This window comes from Arvicola amphibius, chromosome 8 (genome assembly GCF_903992535.2).
Source record: "Arvicola amphibius chromosome 8, mArvAmp1.2, whole genome shotgun sequence".
Classification (NCBI taxonomy): Eukaryota; Metazoa; Chordata; class Mammalia; order Rodentia; family Cricetidae; genus Arvicola; species Arvicola amphibius.
In genome coordinates, this window is record NC_052054.1 from 18,954,395 (window position 1) to 18,980,349 (window position 25,955).

At 42.1% G+C, this 25,955-nt stretch overlaps 1 protein-coding gene across 1 annotated transcript in view; it reads right to left on the reverse strand.

Annotated features, from left to right (window-relative positions):
- Positions 1-3,012: 3,012 nt before the first annotated feature.
- The window catches only part of Samd5 (sterile alpha motif domain containing 5), a 47,607-nt gene continuing 24,664 nt past the window's right edge, over positions 3,013-25,955 (reverse strand). The window contains exon 2 of the mRNA XM_038341086.1: positions 3,013-3,094. Coding sequence (XP_038197014.1) covers positions 3,032-3,094 — 63 coding nt within the window. The 3' untranslated portion in view covers positions 3,013-3,031. The remainder of the gene's footprint in view (positions 3,095-25,955) is intronic.

Below are 25,955 nucleotides of genomic sequence, written 5' to 3' on the forward strand. Positions count from 1 at the left end.
GAATTTTAACTATGATTTGAGTAATTTCAAAGGAAGCCCTCATGCTCACTGTCCTCCTGTAGTTCAAATTACCAACCACGATGCAAACTGCTCTGGTCTAAAAAAATACTTGATCTTCTGGACTGAGAAACTATCTTGTATGGCTATAAATTTGCTTCTGAGATTTTTGGCTTTATTTTTTTCCTTAAATTGTTATTTTCTTTATGTCCAAAAATATCTCTCTTTTCCTCCTTCCTTCTCTTCCTCCATCCCTAATTGTGTTTTCACATATATGTGTGTATGTGTCTGCTTGTGTGCATGCGTGTACACATACATAGTCATGTGCAGGCCAGAGGTCAGCTTCAGATGTTCCTCTACAGGCACATCTTGTTTTGTTTTTTTCTGGTTTGATTGTTTGTTTTGGCATGGGGTCTCTCACTGGCCTGTAACTGACTCACCAACTTGGCTAGAATGACCAGCCAGCAAGCCCCAGGGGTCGGTTGTCTTGTCCTCCCCAGTGCACATGGCTACACCTGGCTTTTTTACATGGTAGCTTCTAGGGCTCAAACACTGGACCTCTTGCTTTCATGGCACAAACTTGACTAACTGAGCTCTCTCCATGGTCCCATCTATTTTATTCTGTTTTGTTCTGATTTGTTTATGGAGACAGAATTCTACATAGCCCAGGCTGGGCCTCGAACTTGGAATTCGGCTGGGATTACAGATGTGTGCTGCCCTCCTTGATGAAGCAATATTTTGCATGAGTTAGATTTCTTCATACACTCACAATTTTTTTAAGATGAAGAAAATTTTGCTGTGATTCTCTAAGCCTCTCAGTATTATAAAATAAGCCCCTGTCACTTACAACCTGATTTGGATGGGAACAACGAATTGACATATCAATATGCGAGTCTTGCTGTTATCATATTTTCATCTTTCACATTCAGATATTAATGAAATCACCAGTGTTTAGATAAAAGGGAAAGACATGCTGATAAATTGACTCTTCCTAAAGATAAGTCCCTATAGAACAATTCAAGGGCAGAGTTCTTTTGGTATGCTGTCTTCCCTCATTCTGATTTAATGCACAGGAAAAACCAGCACGCTTCTTCTCACTGATTCTCTCCATAGAGTTTTATTCTCCTCTTTTTACCCAAGAAATCTTTCAGACCCACTGGCTATTCTACCATCTTAAATTGTGACTCATAATTCAGGTAGGTTATTGTTAATTTCGAATTCCAATAGTGGCATAGAAACAAGATTTAAATTCAGCCCAATAATTGAAGTCAGACGTCATTCAAATGGAAAATAAAACTTGAAAGGATGTGAGAGCCCTTTTTGGTTGCAAAGGATTTTATTCTTATTGCCTCTAGGGTAAATAATAGATTTTTTTCAGAAATTGGGTCCTTACTAGCCGCAGTTCAACAAATGCATGCAAATGGACATCTGTGAAATAAATCTGTCACGGATGTGGCACCTGGAAATGAGGTCTCAACTAGGAAGCAATTCATTATCACAATAAATCATATCAGTGATCTATGCAGACACCCACACCTCTTATTTAAAAAAAAAGTCTAACAGGTATCTTTAAAGACCAGCTTATTCGAAAAGGTGACGAAGCGGTTGATTGTATCGGAGAAGGAGCCACTTACAACATGCTCTTGGGAGTTAATTTCCTTACATCTGTATTTAATCTCGAGAGAGGCTTTGCAGAGTGCTAAATTCATCTCTGAAGGCAGCTTGAGTGTTTAAATTTTAGATTTTAAAAACAGCATCGTACCATGAATGCCTTTGGAAATCTCATCCCTTCTTAATCGCCTACCTGTTCCAAGAGACAAGGTGAATGCCAATCTCTTGCCTTTAAAGGTTTCCTGCTCTTATCTATAATTTTAGTGACATAAGATTGCACCTTTGATGTACTTCTGAGTGGCGAAGGGACAATTCTGCAATACAGGACAGCTGAGGGGCTCTCTAAACTTGCCAGCCCCAGCAGTTTGCTGGCAGTGCTTAATCTCCCATAGCCTTCTCTCACCTAAGATCAGACCCCATCTTCACTATTGCATTTTCTTAGCAGGAAATCAAACTAACAACATCCAAAGGGAATAATGATGAGACATGAAAAAAACAAAATAAACCCCCAAACTCCAGAGTTGTGTTAATTTCCTTACTCCCACCCATTTCCCTCTATCTTCCTCAAGTACCTGTCCATGGACAAGGCTCCTCTTGCCTACTGCCACAGGTCACGTCCCTGCCCCAAAACTGGTATCAAAAGCCTACCAAAGAGAGGGAGATGATACAAGGCAACTTGGGAAGGGGGAGGCTGGGGAAGTCTCCAGGCAAGGAAGAATAAAACAACTCATGTGTTCAATATCATGTCAGGACATGGCACTCCTAATGGAACAGCATACCTCCACCAGATTAAATTTAAAAAGTTAGAAAAGAATTTCTTCCTCAATATGTCAGTGTTATTTATATGTGAACTCATTATATGAAGCACCTAAAGTAAAAGTTCCTTCACCAAACTATATAGGATTATATGACATATCATAACTTGATAAAAAGCAGAGCTCTAGACAAAGTAGAATAAATTGTATGTTAAAATATAAAATAAAATTTACTGTTCTTGAGATAGAGGCTAACTTGGAAGTGATATAATTAATTAGCTATTGTAAGAAAACTTTTTTGGTATGGAATACTTAAAATTAGTAATTACCCACAAGTCTTAATCAACCCCGTCTATTACGTTGAAAAATTCAAAGAGCAAAGGAGAGAAATTTCAAGAGATGTATTGAACTTCTTCCCACATGGAGTGTCCTTTTAAACCAAGTTCAATGGATTTTCGTGGGCAGCACGTCGCTGCCTTACTACTAGCTACACGTAAGTTACTCAGCTTACTAAGTTGGTTATTCCAGAAATTTCCAAGTCAAAAATTTAAGCTGATGAGTGTTTCCAGAGTCACCATCCAGTTCCCTTTGTGAAAGGAGATTCTAAATATGCCCTTTTCCAGTCTTCAGCACCTCATCAGTCCTCCACGGGCTCTCAAAAATGAAAGCTAGCGGTTCTGTGATGACTTCGGCCAATTCATTAAGTACGCTAGGATGCCGGCCATTGGGACCTGTGGATTTGAACATATCTGGGTTACTGAGGTTCTGTTTTACCCATCCTTCCCCTAGTTCACCACGGATGCCTGTTCCTGCCTTCAAGCCAGGCTTGTCCCTTTCTGGTTACCCTGTAGAGTTTTGAAAAACAACATTCAGTGCTTCTGTTTCTTCTACACTCATTTTCTCTTTTATGATAATAAATGGAGAACGCACTATATTCTTCTAAAGCCTTTGGTTTATTTTTAAATGGTCTACTTTTTTTTCTTATATATACCTTGTGAAAAAAGGAAAATGAAAACCTCAAATCTACCTTGCAATAATTTGGATTTCTCAATCACATTGTTGAATACATGTGTTAGCAACTCTTAATAACAGAGCCTTAGTTAACATCCTGCAGACGCTCCGAATGCTAATGACTGCCTATCTCACGTGCAAAGGGAACTTTTGTATTCGACTTGTAACAGTAGACGCCAGTGCTAATTCAGAATGCATCTTCCAAAATAAAGACGATTCACAATCATCTTTAATCATTATCATTTGTATGCATAAACAATGACTTTCTCTGCAAGGCATTTCAGAAGCAGGAGCTGGAGGTGGATGAATAAGGATTTCTGTCAGAGCAGTAGCCCAGCAGAATGCATTTGCTATGTGGTCATCGGCGTCCAGGGCCTCAGGTCTACAACACATTAATCATCTCCAGGTTCTGCCAGGTGTTGACGTGTTAACCCCTTTATTGTCACACTGACTCCTCTAAAACTGCAAGGCAGCCACAGATGATACTTTTCTGCCCATCCATTACACTCTGCCGTGTGCTGGGAGTCCCCTGACAGGACCAGGAAGGACAAAGAGAGGAGAAAAGGAGAGGTGAAGTGACAAAGAAACCTAAGACTATTCCCTGGTTTTGGATTTCCCGACTCCAACTGTTTGGTTTGGGTTTTGTTGTTGTTGCTGCTGCTGTTTATGAGAAAAGGGTCTTTTGGGAAAGGCTGTATATGTTGGTTTTCCTAATCTATCTCTCACTCCACCCTTTTACAGAAGTTTAGTCTTTGAAACTTAGCAACGCCCCCAAATGTAAATCATATTGCAGAGGACCCCTTTAGAGGACAATTCTACACCCCTCTCTAAAGTTTTTCTCAGAACGTGGAATTCTCACCCTTGCTCTTGCAATGGCCACTTGCTGACTGCCACATTATCGGTTAGTCTGTTAGTCTGGGAGACACCATCGGGTAATTTAAGCTGGTAGGAAGTATTACCGACCAAGCTTCATCGTTCTTCCTTCCAGAGAGAAAACTATTTATTGTCTACTGGGTTGGCATTTGGCTCAAACTCTAAGAAAGTTTTACTAATAATTAATATATTCAAAAGTCACTTTTTAAAAATCTAGCCTAATTTAATACTTCTATTAAAATCGCTTCCTGTTGCCATCTGTGGTAGCATAACCTTTAATCTATCTTGACAAGCAAAGTTGTTGAGATGGTCTGGAGGGCAGCAGGGGAGTAAGGTGAAGTCCTAGAGAGGAGAGATCATTGTAACACAAAGGTGCAGGTTTTCTTCATTGTGTAATGCTGTAGTCGACAAATAAATGACAGGATATTAGCAACAACAATTCTATTTACTGTGTGGCTCACGGTAACTAGCTCTTGGTATCAAGAAGAGCGAGCATCAGAAAGAGACTCAACTTAGGATGTTAGCAGTCACTCGGAGGAAGACAGCCCCTGGCTGAGAACGAACAGGTCCCTTTTATACACCTGCCCTAAAGGAGGCAGAACTCTGAATGAAGTTACCTAAACAGCCTTCATGGCCTCACATGTTCCAGGGACATTTGAAGAGAGTAAATGCCTTTGGACAGGCTGTCGTCCTTCAAGTACTGACCGTCTCCACATTAAACTTTTTTGGCAACTGGGAGGGAGCATGAAGTCATTTCACAAATCTAACCACAAACCAACAGCCTCCGATATCTCACTTGTCTTTGGTTCCACAAAAGCAAAGCAAATTCACTTAACAAGCTGAGTCTTGCAATTTTGCTATTTTTCCTTCCCGAGGGAAAAGCGCGAGAGGCCGACAAACAGGATTTCCATAGTTGGGTTATGGAGAGCTTCAAGTTGGGAGAGCAGCCACAGAGAACAGCAATTAGCAGAGGCCGTGTTGCATCACGACTTGGGAAATGTTAATATTTCCCCTGTTACAAATGCTCTCAGGACTCTGATGGCTGATGTACATTGTGGCTTCATGCAGCCCTCGAAAGACCCACTCAAATGAAATAAAAATGAGCAGACTCAGAATCCCAGCTAGCTAAGCAAATAACAAAGACCTCTTAGGGTCAAACCCGCATTCGGTAGCACAGTTCCCACACCTTATTCTTTTTATTTTCCCATTGCTAGTTTCCCCCTAAGTTACCTGGCATTCTCCTACAATGAAAAATGGGTCTCTCTTCATTCCACCAAGGAAACTATCAATATATTTGATGACTATGTATCTGTATAATAATGTTAAGTCAGAGTTAAGTGTGCCCTTTTCCTTGGTTAGTGAGCAAGGTTGGTTTAACCATCCTGAAAGTGAGATGAAGATGGGTCTCCATGGCACACTGCGCACCTAACATGTGTGAGGTACAGACTTCAGTTCTCAGCACTGGAGGAGAAATGCAAAGAAGAATCATGAAAGCAACATTGTATCTGGTGTGCTCTCAATCTTCTTCAAACCCAACCTTAGGAAGAATGAATACTAACTATGTTGGCTTCAGATCTTAAAACAGCTTGAGTTTTCTTGTTTTTAAAGACCAGATGCGTTAAAAGATTGAAAGAATGGTTTTACCCTCAGCATCGTGTTAAGCTAAGTGTGGTGGCAGACACCTGTATTCCCAGCACTCAAAAAGGACACAGGACAATCAGAACTCTATGGAGAGCTTGAGATCAGCCTGACTACATGAGACCGTATGGACAGACAGACAGAAAAAGAGAGAGAGATGGGGGGAGGGGGAGTGTGAGCTAGAAAGAGGGTGGGGGTGGGGATGAATATCTTGCTGGGTATGGTAGTACACGTCCGTCGTCCTAGTACTTTGAGACAAAGTCTGAAAAATAAGAGACCGGCCTGGTCTACATAGACAAGCCAGGGCTGCAAAGTGAGACCCTGCCTTAAAAGAGTAAGATAAATTTAAAAATAATCATAGCAAACTTTAAAAGGTGGCCAGTAACTTTTTTTTTTACAACCTGCTAAATTATCATCTCCAAAATCACTAGGCCAGCACTGCTGAAGGGTTACATTCTGGTGGGTCCTTTCTGTGACTCTCCTCGCCAACTTGGAGGGCACCCTCAGTCTCCACATGAGAGACCCACAGGCCTCCTACAGGCCTAGTTCTTGGTCTACGCTGGTTCTTTCTTAGTCGTGTCTGTTCTAGGTTTGAGTCGAGGCTCCTTCTTCAAGGATCTGGCAATCACTGTCTCTGCATCTCTACCAACACTATAGCCATGCTCTGAGAAACAGTGCATGCACACAGAGGGTTCGGGGCTGTGATGGGAAACGCAGCTCAACCCACAAAGAAACCGTTATTCTGTGCTTAAAAATCAAGATTTCTTATTTTTCCCAGCTTGATTATTCTGATTTTTAGCCAACTTGAAGTCTGTTACTCTTTGGGGCTTGTGGTTCTTCCCCTGATTACAGACAATCAGAGCTCTGTGGTGCAAGCTAACCCATCCTGGGAAGTTAGTCTCAACTTTGATATTACTCTAAAGAACAGCCACAGATGCCAATCCGATAGCCACACCACACGTGCTCCATGTTTAGTTACTCAAAAAAAGTGGTTTTCTTGAATAATTAATTATCTTTTTCTTCATTGGGGGGAGCTGAGTCACTTATAAAAAAAAACCACAAACTTAATTTAAGGATAAACAGTGTCTTCTAGATGATAAAAAATGAGACCAAAGTTGAAAATCTAGATGCTTCGTGATAGTTTTAGTTTCGTTTTGTTTTTAACTTTATAACATACTAAAGCTAGGGTTTTTGTTATTCGGCCATGACATACTGGCCATTATTATTGAGCAAAGAAAGGCAGGGCTGTTCTTAGAGAAGAGGCAAGCACAGCCTGGTTCTATGGAAAGCTCTGAGAGCACAAACCTCTGTTCAGACCTGCATCTTTCTAGGAATGTTGTCTCTGTGTGTTTGTTCATGGTTACAATCACTAGAACCATCTATAGTATCATTCTTGCATATGTCTCTTTGAAACAAGCTCCTGTTGCAAGATTTTAATCTAAAAAGTCCGCTGGGATCCCATTTTCCTTCACTTGCATAGAGAAAAAGCTTCACGGATCCACTAGGCTTGCGTGGGTCTTCATGGCCATTTTAGTTCTTCCCTTCAGCATTTTGCTTGGGGATGCTCGGACTGACTTCTGGCCCCAAGAAGAAAGAAGATGTGATGTGCTATTGAGCAGACAGTTGGCATATAAAATGCCTTCAGCTGCCTTCTATTCTAGGGAAGCCTTACTGAGTAGATTCCCTTAGATTCTATAGAAGTATCGATGTTTTTTTTTTCCCCCCTTTGGAAGCAAATACCTAAATGTCTTCAGTCAAACGATGAACAGTTCCTGATGATTATCCAATCTGTCTCCATCCTTGTGTGCTAGGGGATGACTTAATGCTTTCTTTCTGGAATGAATTAAACAGATTAGGAAGAACTGCCCTTCCATGACTCCTCTGGACACAAACATTTTAAATCTTCACTCTCTGACTTATCCACAACTTTTCATCAAATGCACACTATACTAGAGAGGCTGCCTGGGAATTTTCCTACCCACTTATTATTCATAAAACTCTCACAAACACACTCGGAGGTTAAAAAGCAAAAGCATCTTTGTCTATGCTATCCTTGGGGCATTAACTGATGGTATAATTTTTCCCACTGAATAGTTATGTAAATTCCCAACTTTTTCAAAAGTTTAAAAAGCTGCTTTGCAGCCCTCAGCCCCGAGTGCTTGGAGTGAAATGACTTCCAACACACAGAATAACCTGCAGGACTGAGGTCAGCCAGGGACAGCTGGTGCTGCAGGAGCTTCTGAGGCCTGGAGTCAGAGCCTCATCTATCTCTTCCATCAGTAACAAAGACTCAGGAATTTAACTCAGGGGATTCTGCATCATGTCGTCTGTTGTTTTGTAATAATTAACAGCCAGTCAGAACAGGAGCCCAAAGTTAGGTCATCTCTCTTTTCAGAATTGTAATAATATGGCTGAGGACAAGAAGTGGTAATGAGTTTAGAACAGACAGGGAGCTTGGCCACGGTTCCAGACCCGAGTGAAGGGATTCAGTGGAGTTGACACAGGCAGTGAAGGGCTATAAGGATGGCTGAGGTCAAGAGTGATAAACAGGGGAGGGGGAGTCATAGGGGGAAGAGGGACGATGCTTCAGGAAAACCTAGAGACAAAGGATCAGAGAGTCTCAGATAGCAGCACTTCTGAGGTCAGGAGAAGGGCAGCTCGTGAGAAGGTACTGGTTCCTTCTTCAGCAGGGATGGGCCAAGACTGGCTGCAGGATGGGCAATAGAACTCTAAGGAGAAGGTTCAAGACTGAAGTCCACCCAGCCCACTTCCCACAGGGAGCTGGTTTGCTGCGAGAAAGCAGATCAGATGGGATGGCACAGAATGACAGTGTGAGGGGCTTTTAAGGGTTTCTCTCTGCCCTACAAGGTCTCCAAATGGCACCCAAATGGGAACCAAGTACAGGCCCATGAATACAACACAGAAGATTGGAGAGCCCAGGGAGTGTGCTTCTGAGAGCTTGGTCCTCTAGGGTAGTTCCTTGAAACATACTCCTTCAATTTCAAGCTCCTGGTGGCACTGATGTCTACTCAGTGCCCTGGGCCACTCACTCAGGGTCCTGTCACTCCGCTTTCCCCATCCCTGTCTCCTTGTCCTACTTGTAGCAGCATCATGCATTACTATTTATTAACAATCTTTGAAGTCACCGTCAACCTACGTGTCTGTTTCCTCTGCTCACTAATACATTTGGCATTTCAGAAGGCTCCTAGCGCATACGATAATGCTCACTATTTACTAACCCATGATAGGACATACACTATTACTATTTACTGAGAGAACTCTTTCCTTGGCAGGCACCATGTTGCAAATGTGTGCTTACATATAATCTCTCCCCACTTCACACCAGCTTGTTAGTGAGCCAGAGCCCAATTAATAAACAAATGGAGAAGCTAAGGCTTTGAGATGCAGATGGGCTACTCTGGGAAAGCTGATATCCAGGGCAGAACAGTTCTGCCCTTTGGCAAGTTCCACCTTATCAAATTACATCTGCTCAGGACAGTCAAGCTGGATTTGCAATCTGTAGTAGCTGAGAATTAGTCCAAGAATCCTAAGAATGGAACCTCGGTGAGAAACAGGGTTTTTTCGTTGGCATTTGTCACAGATCTGAGTTAAAACCACAGGGGATTTTAGGTGGTCCCTAAACCCCATGCCTGGTGTCTTCACATGAAGAGATGAAGCAGTCATCTGAAGGGAAACGTGGAGACAGGAGTGAGCCCCAGATGCCCAGAGAGCTAGAGACACCAGAGGGTCCAGAAGGACAAGAAAGGAGGCTCCCTTCTGTGTCTGTAGAGGAATCCAGTCTCCCTGACCCCATGGTGCTTTCCTTCAGCCTCCAGAAGCAGGATAGGAAAGCTCTCTGTTGTTTCAAGCCACACAGCTGTTGATAGCTGTCACCACACCCTTAGGTAACAAACACACAGCACTTTCAGCAACACAGAGAATTCGTCAGATGCTCTTAGGGATAGTTTTAACTGCTTTGTTGTTTTTAGAAAGTGTATGTAAATGTGATTTTTAGTGAAGGGGAATTTTATTCACACAGAACTTGCAATGTTACGCAAAGTATTTAGCTATTGTGTAAAATGCTTATTTTGATTTTGTTTAAATCACTAATTATATATATGGAAAATCTTGGCCTCTTCCTATTCATAGATTGCTTGGATTATGGAAAACATAATTTATAAAAATGCATTAAGGACTATAATATATTTATGTATATATTATATATTTATGAACATATACATTCACTAAATTAAAAAATAAAATTAAAAATCCACTTATTAAAGAAAAAGGAACACTAAAATAGGAACTTTCAAGAGTTTTCTAGATTTCTGTTTTCCCCTTAAACATACATACTTCATCATCAATAATAAATATTATCTGTTGTCTTTCTTAAAAATACCATGTTCAAGGGCTAGAGATGACTCAGCAGTTAAGATCTAGCTATCTTGTAGAAGATCTACATTCAGTTCCCTATATCCACATGGCAGCTCACAACTCCCTGCAACTCCAGCTCCAGGGAATCTGACCCCCTCTTCAGGACCCTCTGAACAACTGCACACACATGCTTACACACACACACACACACACATACACACACACGCACAGAATTTTTTTTTTAAAGAAAAGGAAAATACTGGATTCACTTTATCTCTTTTCAGTAAAATCTTCCAAGTATCCCAGTCTGAATACTCGTGACTTGCCCACAGCAGCTCTCTCTTGGGGAAAATGCTACTGCATAGAGACGCGTGTTCAGGCGACAGAGCAACAGACAATATCAATGTCCGGCATGGAAACAGGACCCTTCGCACTCCCAGTGGGACTTCCATTTTGTCACGCAGAATTCAGAACGGGGGGGGGGGGGGGGATCATACACAAAGGCTGAGATGAAATGAACTCATAGTTTCATTATTCATCCTATTGCGTCATCAAGGCTGTTCTGGTGGAGAATGGTTCGTTTGTGTTTGTGACTGTGTGGTAGAGGAGTGGAGTCCAGAGACAGTATTAATGTGACAGCAGTTGTGCCGCCATTGCTTTTCTGACGACGCATGTATCTACACAGTGAAAAAGCAGATAATAACATGGCATCTTCGGGACATTATATCTCAAAGTCCCCTGGAGGACACCCTGCGGGGGGGGGGGGGTCTTCAGAACACACTTTGAGGCCCACTGCGCTATTTCATTCCTAGACACCCCAGACCAGAGAGATCACAGCGAGTCTCAGACCGAGTCCTCAGTCCTGAATATATTATACTTTGCCCTTTCACACGACAACACCTCCCGGACAATCACTTCACACTTATCCTCCTGGCCTCCCATCTGGATTAGTCCGACAGACCTGGGACCTTCCTGTCTTACAGAGGAGATGCCCTTTCCTGTCTGGTGAGAAGATATGCAAAGATGGCTGGTCTGCTCACAACTGCACACTTCTCTTGGGGGCTTAGCTTGCCAGCCTTGAAAATAGCAAGGGCTTTTGAATTGACTCGGGCATTTCTGCTTTATCAGAATTATCGTGTTCTCCCAGCATCCACACTCAGCCCACAAACACTGAAGTGTGGCCTCTGCTGGGCCTTGACCTCACCTGCCAAATTGAAATGGGCAGGCAAGCAAGACAAGTGCAGTAATCCTCTTTAGCAATTCCATCCAGGGCGTATTAGCATGTTTAGTGGCAGCCAGAAGGAAGGGCTCAGGGGAGTTGTAGTATTTCCATGACTCTCTTTGTCTCTGATTTTGGCAGGGGAAAAAAGAGACCCTTCAGAGCCAGCTCTCCTGGGCTAGCATCTCAGGCCTTTGAAAGAGCAGCACATACAAAGTCCACGGGCCAACCCTCAGGGGGCTGACCTCACCTGTCTGAACTTGGAGGAGGTGTGAAGGGGCTACCTGCAGCAGCCAGGCATGGAAAGCAGGCCACCTTCCGTCATACGCTGGAGTTCTCAACCAGGCACACTAGCTGTTAGGCAGTGCTGGTACCCAGGAGAAGAAGAGCAAGCAGAGCATCAAACAGATAAAAGAGAGAAGAGCTCACCTCTCTGCCCGCTGCTGGGATAGGTGTGGATATGGATGTGAAGTGAATGCGGACGTAGAAGCAGGGTGGCTAGAAGAGGGGACAGAGGGGTCTTAGACGGCCAGTCAGCCTCTAGGTAGCTCTGGAACCTACTTGTTCTTTCATCCAAGGACAGCTGTGAGAACCACTGGTGGGAGTAGTTCAAGGCTGGATTCAGCCCCAAGCTCGTTTCTTCCTAGATGTCTTTGTGTCCATCCAAACTCACTACTGTTTCAGTGAACCTGCTGTCAAAGTATGGACACCATCCTGTCCCACGTCACTGAGGGCTGTGGCAAGTACTGTTTGGAGCAATACCTGACATCGTGTAAGCATCCTCCCTGTACAGAGACACGAAATTATACATTTTTGTTCAGTCACTGAGGAATGCAAACTCACCCCTAAGGAGGCATAGATTCTCAGGCATAGCTTCTGAACAAAACCATAATGGGTGTTCGGCAGCATTATTGAGTTAGTCACCCACAATATTGTTAAAATAGATCATGAGTAATGTGTGTGCTTTAAGCACTGTTTAGCCATTAACTTTCAAAATTTCATTTAGCATTGTGAAGCATGCCCTATAGAACATAACTGCCACAGACATAGTCCTCAGCTTGTTGAAGCATAAAGACCTCTTTGTTTCAGAAACTGTAGGCTTTCCCTACAGGTACATGTGTGCATGCACATGCGCACATCCACACATTACAATATGACATGTTTATTTCTTTCCTATTGTCTTTTTATTAAGAAAAAATACTGTTTTAAAGGTGACCAGGAATTCAAGAACTTCAAACATATTTACATAAAGCATGCCATTTATGGAGCGAGTTTGTGCCGAAGAGATATGGGATCTTTTGCATTAAGTCAAGGCCCTGCTGCCTTTAGATTTAGAGCACTTGCCCAGTGAGTGCAATGGAATGTTCAGATTTTTTTTTAGTTGACAAATGGGCTAAATGAGCAAAAGCCAAGAGGCAGAGTTTTAATTTCAAGTGTGACATGAGTGATCTCTCTATGCTTGCACTGAGTGGTGGGTAACAGGCAGGAAGAGGCTGGAGTAGCATTGGGAGAGGCTAATAGTTATTCTCTCGACTCAGAGTTGCCAGTTCGCCCTCATGCATTCTTCCGCAGTTGGGTCTTGAAATGCCATTGTTCACTACCTTCAGTAATTTGCCCCTGCTGCAGCAAAGACATTCAACAGACCTACAGATAATCCCTGAGAGTTTCTGCAGAAACTGAGATCCCAGGATGAAATAGAAAGTCCTTGCCTCTCCTGTAACTAAGTGCAGAACCATGGAGGTATCCCTAAGCAAAATTACAGCCCACTGGGATGAAGAATTTTCAGAAAACTTACAGTAGGATAAAAGGATTCTAGAATCCCCCTGTTCTGTGTGACACAGGACACAGTCCAAGCACTGGCTTTTATGCACCTAAAATGCAAGCTTGAGCTTGTGTACGTGTGCAAGCATGCATGTGTGCACACACCACACACACACACACACACAACTGCTGTGACCACATGTATTCATGTTTTACTTCTGTATTTCTCATATCTGTTGAAACTTAAATGCAAAGTAACCTTTCCCATTAAGGAAGCTGCTTTTATTTTCAGAGCAATGTGCGAAATCATGCTACTTAACACTACATTACATTCACGAAATATGCAAGTTAAATAAAGACACCTTGCAGGTTTCTTAATATAGACTCGGCTAAGATTAGTTATGCATCTGACACCTTCACATTCAGATTTGGGGGGAAGGGGGGTCAGAAAAAAAAGCCACAGTTAGAAATCACACTTGCAGAGCAAGTGCTTCGGATTTCATGGTTCATTTAAGAGCATCGCAATCAAGAATTTAATTATGTCAGAAAGGGAATGGCATCTTCCCAATGGTTCCCTACTCATGCCTCTCCCCTATACCACAAAATGTACCAACTTCTTTAATACCTATAGACCTGTTTTTTGATATATGAAATAAAGACTTGGCTGGGTGATATGGAGATACCCTCTGTCCTACTATGTTGTGCTTTTGAGATTTGCCATGACAGACTGAAGAGGAAGCAGTGGAGTAGCAGAGCCTAGGATCTATTGGAATATAGCCAACTCAATTCCCAAACAAAACAGCAATTTCTATGGTCCCCCCCAAATAAAACTGTCCTACAATGTTGTGAGGAGGCCGCTTGTTCATCCTAGCTGCCCAGAACTGAAATAATCATACAGAAACTGTATTAATTAAGTCACTGCTTGGCCCATTAGCTCTAGCTTCTTATTGGCTAACTCTTACATATTAATTTAACCCATTTCTGTTACTCTGTGCATCACCACGAGGCTGTGGCTTACTGGCTAAAGTTCTGGCATCCATCTCCAGCAGGTCTACATGGCTTCTCTGTACTCTGCCTTCCTTCTCCCAGCATTCAGTTTAGTTTTCCCCGCCTACCTAAGTTCTGCTCTGCTATAGGTCCAAAGCAGTCCTTTATTAACCAATGGTAATTCACAGCATACAGAAGAGAATCCCTCATCACTACAAGGTACTGATGGTGGACTGACGACTCAGAGCTGAAGAACAACCAAGGATTTTAAGGTAATAGTGCTGCCAAAACCCCCACTGTGCTTAACACTTAAGCTTTTCTCTCAATGTTGTATTCCAAATCCCAGTCCCATAATCAGTAGATTTGGGCTGTGGATGCAGCTCAGTTGGTACAGTTCTTGTCTAAAATGCATTAAATGCGGGTTTCAGTCCCCAACAGTGCATAAACTGGTCATAATGTCATATATACTATAATCCCAGTACTTAGGAAGTAAAAAAGGAGAAGCAAAAGTTTGTTTATTCTAGGCTACACAATCTTTTCAAGGTCTTGCCACACCGTAGAAAGCCAGCAACTCAAACGAGCAAACATGGATTCCATCCAACTAAGACTGATGTGCTATGTCATGACTAAGAACTAATATCCTCATGAAAGTAGATTAGCTATGTGCCTGGGGCTGGGGGGTGACTGATATTGGGACCATCACATCTAATAAAAATAACTTCTAATGTAACTAACAAAATCATCGTATTTTGAAGTTTCCGCAAATATACAGTATAGTCATTTACACAGCAGAATTATGTAACTCATTCGCTGTGGTGGTAGCTAATGCTTAGACTGGTTCAGCTGAAGACTGACTGAGTCTTATTCCTTCAGGAAGCAAAGGCTGAGACCAAGGCCCCCAGGCAGGAGTTTTTTTAGGAATGTAATTCCTGAGCATAGAAGGAGGGAGAAAAGAATGAAGCAATGGAGAAGAAGCCAGTACAGGATGTACAATGGAATTATCCACTGTGCTCAATTACGTGCTGCTTTCCCAGGAGCCTTGAGAAACAAGGCTCAGAATCTTGCATGAAGAGAGCAAGGAGGGAAACATTTCTCCAGCAGCTCCTATTACCCACTTGTCAAAGTCCCTTGCACTTCCTGCTTATCCATGTGAGTGCTTAGTCAGCTCCAGTAGGGAGCACACGACAGTGAGCGAAGATGCTGGAGCTAAAACACCAAGCAAGCAAGGGGCCTAAACCAATGAGCTGTCAGCTCGGACCTAGGTGATGTCAGCTGAAGTCTGTGTGGAATCGCTTGCTCAGCAGTGGCTAGAATAAGACTTAAGGCCAAGGTCTTCTGAAGTGATGCACACAAGAGCCAGGCCATCTGTATCAGTCAGGATGGTCCAATTATGCTGCAGTAACAAATGGCCCAGCATTTCAATAGTTTGCAACAAAGGCTTATTTCTCACTCATATTATTTCTTACAAGTCTACTTGGGGTCAGCTATAGTTCCATGCTATTTTCTTTGCTGAGGTACAGAGTTGACCAAACCATCTCTCTCAGGAGTACTGTCTGTTCTAAGACTAAAGGAAGAGATTTAAATTAAGATTTTTTTTATGGGGTTGTAAAGATGCTGATCAGGATAAGCCCACACCAGTCCTCCAGAGCTTTCCTTGACCAGAGCATGTCATAGTTTAAAGGGCAAGGGCACTTAATACCCCTTTGAGGAGAAGCAGGGCAGGAGAGGTTACTAAGAGTGCACTGACAGAACACACCACAACACCACATCATAGACTGGGGAGGTAGCTCCATGGGGGAACAACCAGCATGAAGATGTGTGTTTCAGTCCCCACATCCGCCCGAAAAGCTGGGCTGGTGGAACTTGTCTGTACACCTGGAAGACACAGACAGGTAGATCTTGGGGGCTCACTGAAGTCCATCCAGCTGAAGTACCAAACACCAGATTCAATGAGAGACACTAGTGGAGAAAAAAATAGAGGAAGATTCCTGAAACAGACCTCTGGACATGTGTGGGCAAGCATGTGCTCACATGTAAATTCAGGGAGAGAGAGAGTGTGTGTGTGTGTGTGTGTGTGTGTGTGAGAGAGAGAGAGAGAGAGAGAGAGAGAGAGAGAGAGAGAGAGAGAGAGAGAGAGAGAGAGAGACTATGCCGTACATTTGAAGGCAGAAAGCAGAAGTCAGGAAACCAGTTCACTCTGGGCTCCCTGTGCAAGACTGTTTGTGATACCATATTTTCTTTTAGCACATGGCTCAAAGAAATGGTTTTAAATTAAAAAATAAACAGTTTCTAAAACCTAAATGTTCAGTTCCAGGAAAGTTTGCTTCCAAGGAGAAAATAAGGCATGGGCATACCTTTGAAGGCAACCTGATCTCATTTAGATTCGATATGTGCATTTATCCCTGTTATAGCTGCTCTGGTGTCTCAGTTCTTAGAAATCACTGACGAAACGACATTTAAGCAAGTTAAGAACAGAACTCTGACAGGAATTGGATCTCTGTATTCCCTGCCAGGGTAAGGGTGGTAGCAGACATAATGCTTATCATTTTATATTCGAGTTTAAATGTAGACAACAAGCAATTAGACATGTCAGTAACCGAGATAACTTCAAACTCTGTCATGTTCTGTGAAAATAGCAAGGAAGCAATGCAATGGGGAGATGATGTGCTGGCCGCAAAGAAGAAAACCATTAAACCACGCATGTACAATTGAAGCATGGCTTTTAATAAAAGTCAGCAGCAGCGTCCTCCACTCTGAGGGTGTCACCTCTCTACTGTGATGTTACCCTCTGCATTCTCTTCACTCCCCATTCCTCGTCAAATCAATTTTCAATTCCATATATAAAAATAATTGCACTCATTAAGTAAAATTTTGTCAATATCATGGGCAATTTTAAAGCTATGCAAATTATTTTATATGGCCATTATCTGTTTCTTGTTTTGAGTTTTCTTGTTGGTGTGTTTGTTTTCTTGGTTTTGCAGTTTTTGCTTGGTTTGGCTTGGGTTGGGCTGGGTTTTGGCATTTTCTGTGGACCAAAAACAGTTCATTCTTTCTCCTGATTAACTTCAGACACCCTCACAACTAATTTTCATTGAAGAATCTCTTTCTCAGTCTGTACTTGGGCAGAAGTGCAGCGTTCCACTGAACAGTATGCCCTTCCTACCTTATCTTGGAGACATGCATGGTAGACAGAGTTCTGTGACCGACCTTGTGATTCTCCTTCTTGGAGAATTGTCCTTCCTAAGTCAGTGGAAGAGGAGCTTGTGAATACGTGATGAGGTGCATGTCCAGGAGGTGGTTATAGTACACAACAGCAGGGAAATCGCTAATCAGCTAATCCTGTTAACCCTTTAAAGCACCTTGATTCTCTCTCTCTGGAGAATAAGAAATCCAAGAGATGTGAACTTGGAAAAGACAACATACCATTGCTACTTAGAACCCAGTGGAAGCCACGTACAAAGGAGAGGAGGCAGCTGCTCGATTTGGAGAGTGCGATGTGGCTACCAACCAGCATAATGTGGAGACCCCACCTCTACAGCTACAAGGAGCTGAATTCATCTGAAAACCTAAATGAGTTCACAAGCATAGCCCTCCTCCACACTTCCACCAGAGTCCGATCCAGCTCAGACCTTGAATCTAGCTTTGAGCAGGGAACTTGATCAAGCCCAGAATTTTAACCTACAAAATGGTGAGATGATAAATGGGCATTATTTTTAGCCACTAAGTTTATGGTAATTAATTATGCAGTAATAGAAAACTAATACCACATGTAACTGGATTTATCAACTTCAGTGTTCTGCTAAACGGCTAAATAATGGCTCTTTCCCATCTTTCGAATGTGCACCATTAATTCTCCTGAAAGGAAGGAATTCACGTGGGACAGAGTAAGGAGGTCAGTGATGGAGAGGCTGGGCCCAACGTGGGGCAGACTAATTGGAAACATCATCAGCCCACTGAGCAAGGTATGCTTAGGGGATGCAACCAATGGCTGTGAAGGAAGGAAGAGTCAAAAAGACCAGGATAAACGAGCACACACTGAGCCACGGCGATAGGAATCTGGGCAAAGCAACTGATTTTCTTTTCATTAATTAGCATGTGGATCAGGAGTAGCGGGGAGATCATGAAATAAAGATGTCACATATTCATGGTAGTTTCTTCATTGTGAATTCATGAGATCATACGCTGATATTTCAGAAGCATTTACATAGTGTGGGACATGAAAAATCATGTCCATCCAATGCTGTTAATACAGAGAAAGGCTTTAGTCTGGTTCCTAGCCTCACTGACCAGTAGATGGTGGCCCATGAATGGAGTTACGGTCCGTGGGATGGAGTCAGAAATAACCAGTCACATCCTGCCTCACTCTAGAAAACAGTGTTGAGATAAGTCATACGAGGACCATGGATCCCTGAGTCATAAGATGGGAGAAAGCTTTCAGAGACACCACCCAGGACTCTGTCCAGTCCTAAATGAACATTTAATATGTTATGGTTTTGAGTTAGAGGTTGAGGGAGCCCAGACATTTTCTCACTAAAAGACAGCCTGACTTATTCTGGGTGCTCAGAAGTCTTCTCAACTGTGTCAACCACAGCCTGATAGAGCCTGTCTTCCTCAGATCCTTTAGTATAATACCTAAGCATCACACAGGAACTCATGTGTCAAACTTAGTTCATGCTACAAGAAATGTATGTTCTAGGCCAAGCATGGTGATTCACTTTTAATCCCAACAAAGTTGGGAGGTGGAGGCAGGTAGATCTCTGTGAGTTTGGGACCATCCTGGTCTACACAGTGAGTCCCAGGTAGATCTCTGTGAGTTTGGGACCATCCTGGTCTACACAGTGAGTCCCAGGTAGATCTCTGTGAGTTTGGGACCAGCCTATTCTATACAGTGAGTCCCAGGTAGATCTCTGTGAGTTTGGGACCAGCCTATTCTATACAGTGAGTCCCAGGTAGATCACTGTGAGTTTGGGACCAGCCTGGTCTACACAGTGAGTCCCAGGATTTCCTCTTCTGCTCCATCCTTATACCTAAAGTGAATTATTTCTTATATCAAACTATAAGAAGCATAAATCCTAATTTTCATACGTGTATTTGAACAGACCTCTGTACATGCAAATCTCTACATGATTACTAAAAATAGAAATAATGAAAAGCTTCCTCCAGCAAAAGCAAATAAATGTGTTTATTCATAAGTATGTTTCCACCAGCACCTCTCACTGATCCCACCCTAATCAGAGGATCCCACCTCTGTGGCTTCTCAGTCTCTTTTAAAAAACGTGAACCTGGAAGTCTGACAAACCACAATGAAGAGCAGCACTTGCTTAGCTGGTGAAAACCCATGGCGAGAGGTTAAAACAAGGTACATTCACTGCCTGCAAAGCAGGGGGCAGAAACGACCAGACCAGGTTCCCTCTCCAACTTCTCCCATTCACTTGAAATGAATTTTAAAGGACCTAAGAAGAGACAAAGGGCTAATACCCATTCTTTAATGTACAAGATTATAATTAACCTAACGTCTGTTTCAAATTTACTATTATCTATTAAGAAATAAATAATTTTACAGCCTCTAATGTAGCTCTTAAGCCTTAAATCACTGACCATAACTAATAAGCAGCTTAATAGCGAGACTTACCCTACACAGAGCAGCAGACCACAGTTTCGCTGGGCATAAATCATCATCATTTTTAATGCAGAGGCAACAGCAAATCTCTGTAATTACTGGGTGCATTTTGAATCATTTTTATTATTACTGCGCTGGCCCCATTAAAAATCCAAAACACTGAACTGCATGGAATATAAAAGTGGAATTATGATACACTACAAACTCTAATTGAAATCCATAAATTTCCTACTAGTATTCAGAATTATTTTGTTGCCAAAAGAATTTCAGTTCTGCTGACTTAAAGAATTAACCTTGAAAGCATTTGCTGTCTATAACAATGAGAAAGGACATTTCATACTGCAAGATCTGAGAAGTCGATTTAAAAAGAAAGTGAGAAAGAAAGACGGAATACCCCACAAAATTATGAGGGTTATTTCCTATTCACTCAGGATTTTATATTTCTAAAACCAGCAATGTTATACAAAAAATAGAATTAAAATAATTTAATAGGATATACTATATGCATCCCAGGTCACCAACAAATACACTTTGCCCATCACAGTCAACTCTAAAAGATCTTATAGTATCAGCATCAGAATCTTTTCTGTGAAAATAACAAAGGCATGGCGAAGGAGGAGGAGGAGGAGGAGGAGGAGGAGGAGGAGGAGGAGGAGGAGAAGGAGAAGGAGAAGGAGAAGAAGAAGAAGAAGAAGAAGAAGAAGAAGAAGAAGAAGAAGAAGAAGAAGACATGATGGCATCATTCTTATTTATGCAACCAGCATACATGAAGCCATTGTTATTGTCAGCCATACTCCGAATATAACTTTAATGACTAATAAAAATAACGATCTCATAAAGTATCATAATACTCCTCTGATAAGCATTTTTGATAACTATGGTCCAAGTTGTTCCACATGGCATATGAATTTGCATAAGCCTCTCTCCCCAGAACTGCTCCTTATGCAGGAAAACTGGTGTCTCGAAACTGAGTCGCCCTTGCCCAGTTTTGCCTTGGACCCGGTTTCAGATTGCTGGAGTGGGGAATTGGAAAAATTTGCATAACCAGGAGGGGCTACTTTGATGAAGGGACTGAGACCTGAGTTTGAACTACACGGAAAGTTTATTTGCTTTGCACACACACCTCACACACATCACCTTGTGGGAACTCTATCCAATAGTCTTGCACGTTCCTCACATGAAACAATTATATAACGTGGAACTTTTCACTTCTGCTGCTGTTCAAAATCCTTCAGATTTGGGAGCAGTTTGGTCCTTAGACTTTTGGCCAGCAGATGGTCAGCCTGCTGTCTTTCAGTCATATAAATAAATATTGCCTAAGTGCTGGGATTTGCATAAGCATATGTACAAATATTATTTCTATCATGAGACTGGTTTTGCAGTACAATTTAAAAAAAATTCAAACTTCCCAGCCAGGTGTAGTGGCACGTGCCTGTGATTCCAAACACCTGCGAGGCGGAGCCCAGAAGGGTCAGAGGGTGAGAGTAATTCTTAGTCCATGACCAGTCTGAATTACACGAGGCCCTGACTCAAAGCAAAACAAATGCAATAATAGAAGTTGGAAGGATAGCTCCCTTTGTAAAGTGTTTATAGCCCTTCCTACTCTCATTTCTTAGTATGTTCAGTAATCAGATTCTCAAATTCATTGCCTTAGTTGACCTTAACTCATGCATTACATATTTCACAAATTCCTGTCTTTTCCTATCAACTGTCTGCTCATTGCGGTGTCATTCTTAGTGTTGGGAATCACAGAGAAAATTGTGCATAATTGTAAATGTGTATCTATCGCTTGTAAAATGTCATAACTATATGGCCTTCCTCAAGTTATCTAAACTTTAGTATTGTGAGTATGCTCACAATTCTAGTGAGTGTGTCCACAGTTCTAGTGAGTGTGCTCACAATTCTAGTGAGTATGCTCAAGTTTGCTTCGAGCACTTTAAACATATCAGCACTAATATGAACAATTTGGACATTACAACAGCGAATTTTTTGAATGTTAAAATTTCTCACCTTTACATAAATTAAGCTAAATTCTAATTCTGGCTCCACTATTTTGAGAGATCTCTTAAGCTAAGGACCCTTGACTACTGTTTGCTATCATTTTAAGTGGTATAAATATTTCTAGACGGTAGGGGCTCTGTTTAAGCAAACCAATGCACAAAAGAGCAAAACTATAGACCTTGAAAAGAAAAATAACTTCAAGTCTTGATCTCGTCATGCCATGATCTTGAGACAGTCGTTTGTTCAGCGAGGTGGGGTAAGAATGACCCTCTCCAGTGTTTCCAGGGCAGACAGGGGCTCAAGAGGGCAGTTCTTTGCTGTTTCCCCCCAATCATTCACTTCGATGAACAGCTGTTAACTGCTGGGGGACGGCAGGTTTCTCAGGGATATCCCTTTTTTCCAAAGGAGTTACGTAAGAGAAAATAATAACAAAGCACTCAGTCCATTTGCCTCTGGCAGGGTAGGTCTCTGAAAATGTTCCCACTTTATGCAGGAGAATTCAGGCTTGAGAGAGAAAAGGCCATCTCCTCCTCCAGACTGAAAACCAAAGCAACTCACAACAGAGTGGAAATTCTCAACCCCTAACTCAACTGCTGCCCCCTTAGACAACTCCATTTGAGGTGCCAGAAGCTGTCTCCACAATGTGTAAGACCTCCTTATGTTGTTTTGACTGATCCTTTCCCCAGCTCCAGGCCTCCCCATCTCCCTTATCCTCACCTCCACAGAATCCCTTAGGCTCCATTATTCCTTCTTCTATCCTCGAAACCAAAAGTGCTCTACTTCCTTAGTGTAGGAAAATGCTACAAGGAAATCAGATACTTCGTATTCTGACTAGAAAAAGAAAACCAGATTTTAAATGTTGGGATGTAGGTAGCTAAGTAGCAGAGAGCTTGCTCAGCATGCACAAGACACTGGCTCTTCTCACCATTACAGGGAAAGAGGGAGAGAGAAAACAAGTCACTACATTGCGTCAAGTAATTTTCCTGCTTAATATAATAATATGAGCAGGTTTCGTCCAATCAATTGAAAGCTTTATAGAAAACATTGACGTTCCCTATGAAAGAGGGAACTCTGCTCCCAGGCTACCTTCAGACTCAACACAGCAACATCAGCTTCTCCTTGAAGCTCAGTCCGCAGGGGAATCCTTCAGATGGCCAGACCTGCAAAGGCTCCTCAACCGACTGACACAGTCCCTTAAGAGGGAACATACAGATATTCTATGGTGCTGATTACCTAATACAGTGTTCTTTATCCTGCCAGAGTTTGGTGACCCTCCTCTTGCTGTCTCCTGTCACCACTGATGATCTAGCCCTGCTATCTACCGTCATGGTAAAAACTTTAAGCATGATTTCTTTGACACTCTCTTCGCTGATAGAAGGCTGAGCTACCACAAAGTTTAAGTCTTGTGGCCTATTGCTCAAATCCTTTATTTAACCTTTACTTTTTTCCCTAAAGTTTTGTTTTGTTGGCTTTTTAAGAAAAGATTTCTCTAGACCAGTCTAGCCTCGAAATCACAGATACCTGCCTGCCTCTGAGTCTGGAGTGTGTTGACTGGGGTTTCTGTCCTGCTCGGTTACTGCAGTCATTAAGTCCCAAAGAAATCACACAGAGGTCTACATTAGTTTTAAACTGATTGGCCCATTAGCTCAGGCTTCTTATTAACTCTTATAACTTATATTAGCCCATTATTCTTGTCTATGCTAGCCATGTGACTCAGTACCTTATTCAGCGAGGCAGTCACATCTTGCTTCTTCTGTGGCTGGGTCACTCCTTGCAACAGGAGTGGTGCAATTAAAAATGCATACGACTGCTGTCTGGCTCCCTAAAGCTTTTGAGTATCCAGCCTCAGAAGCCTGGATTTTCACTGGCTCAGTAGATTGGTCTGTGTCCAAGTATCATGTCTGAAATCCCCATATGCTGTCAAGGCCCTTTTCTGTCTAAGAACTGTACCGGCTTCCCAACGTGAACACTGGAGTTGTGGTGTGTGTGTGTGTGTGTGTGTGTGTGTGTGTGTGTGTGTGTGTGTGTGAGAGAGAGAGAGAGAGAGAGAGAGAGAGAGTCTGTGTGTGTACTATGTTGGTGAGCAGCAAAGCTGACCCTCTCATTTAGGGCTGCACTCACTAGGTGCCCACCAGGACTTGTCTTGGATTCAGTTGACCGCATGACTAAGACACACGGGGTCCTGCCTTCACATCTTATGGAAATAAGAGGACTAAGAACAGCAATTGTCCTGATAATAATCTAAGATTACAATTAAATACTGTCATTTCAGGCAGGGTATTTAAAATGCCTAGCTAGATCCTGTCCTACAATTTACATAATCACAACTGATCATTATGGCTTTAGTATAATTCCATATGTGGACTGGACTTGATTCACATAAACAAGAGTAAAGCATTCTTCTGAAAAATTAGAATAAAAACTAACATACTCTGAGGCATAAAAAAGCTTCTCTTAACTCTAAAACTGGACAGAAATGAAAAAGAAACTATTATTTTTAAATCCTCAAAGGTTTAAATGTTCTGAAATAAATGAAATTGCCATTCTGGCTTTATTATACGGACTTCTCAAGCCAGAAAGGATCTGGGAAGGCGGTCTGGGCTTTATAAACAGGACAGTATTTCATATGCTAGAGTCAAGACAGCAGTTTACATTTTTAAACAAGGCTAATTCTAAATGAAACCAGGTCAAGTTCAGAGGTTAACTTGGATTAACTCGGATCTGCATTTCATGATTTTGTAGTTCTCAGAATAACACATTAAGACATCAAATAGAAGCCACATAGAAGGTTGATTATGCAAAATGCCTCAGGCTCGGCACCCAGGATATGCCTGCTCTGCCATTGGGAGCCACTGGTCGGGCCAGACTCATTCATCAACTCCACTCCCATGAGACTCTGCAGGCTTGCTTCACTTCCTTTCAGCTGGTGTCTTTTTAGCAATTATAAGAACTCTCCCATCTGCAAGGTTCGCTTCTTACTGCTGTTCTGCTTATTAAATTAATTGCACAGAGCTCTATAAGGGTTACAAGACACAAAACAAAACCGCAGCCAGTTTGCAAGTGGGGAGGCAGGCGTTGGCCGGATGGCCTGTCTCTGGGATGCCAAGGGAAGGATGGAGCTGACTGGCCCCAGAAGGCACAGCAGGCTGCCTTTTTCTTACTCCTCAGCTGAGGGGAAATGAGAACTGACGTGCCCTATCACTAAAGGGGGAAAATGCCTTCTGCACCTGCCTCCCGAAGGCTGCACACAGACCTTGCTCCTCCAAGGCAAATTCCAATAATAAGTGCAGGAACATGCACTCATGTGTTCATATGTGCCCTGGATATGCATACATACTTATACAACAGGGTAGTCTTTTACTGCACCACCGAAATGCATTCCTCCTGCAACTCCTTTCCATATTGCCTTTATTTATAGTTAAAAGTGCAAGGTTAATCATTACTGAACAGAAATCGCCAGTCCAAATCATTTCCTTGCTGAGGTAAAACCTAATGCAAATATTTGATAGTTCCGTTGCTAGCTTTGAAAACATAATCTTGGTATCAGGACATTACTTTCCCCAATATACAGTAGAGGTAAGCCATTTTGAAGGAAACACCATTCTAAGAAAATGTGGCTGAAGAATCTTAGCAGTATATGCTTTTAAATGTCCTCCCAAACCAGATCTAAAATTAGAAACCATTCTTCACTAACTTCACTCTTTCATATTTCTAAGATTTATTTTATGTATGTGTTTGTGTGCACATGTGCACACATGTGCAGTTTCCTGCAAAGGCCAGAAACTGGGGTTACAAACGTAATTGTGGGCTGCCTGACATGAGTGCTGGGAATTGAATTCAGGTCCTTTCCAAGAGCAGTAAGGACCACTGAGCCATCTTTCCAGTTCTTTAAGTTCTTTCTTTCAAACACACTGTATAAGTGTGTCTATTTCAGTTACATTAAATAAACTGAGTAAGGTCTGAAGCTATTATAATGATAAAAATTTTAAAAGTGTTTTATATTAATGTTTATATTTTAAATATATTTATAAACACATTAAATATGCTTATATATTTATATTTTAAAATGCTTTATACTACAAAATATTTCAAAGTACCCTATCCAATT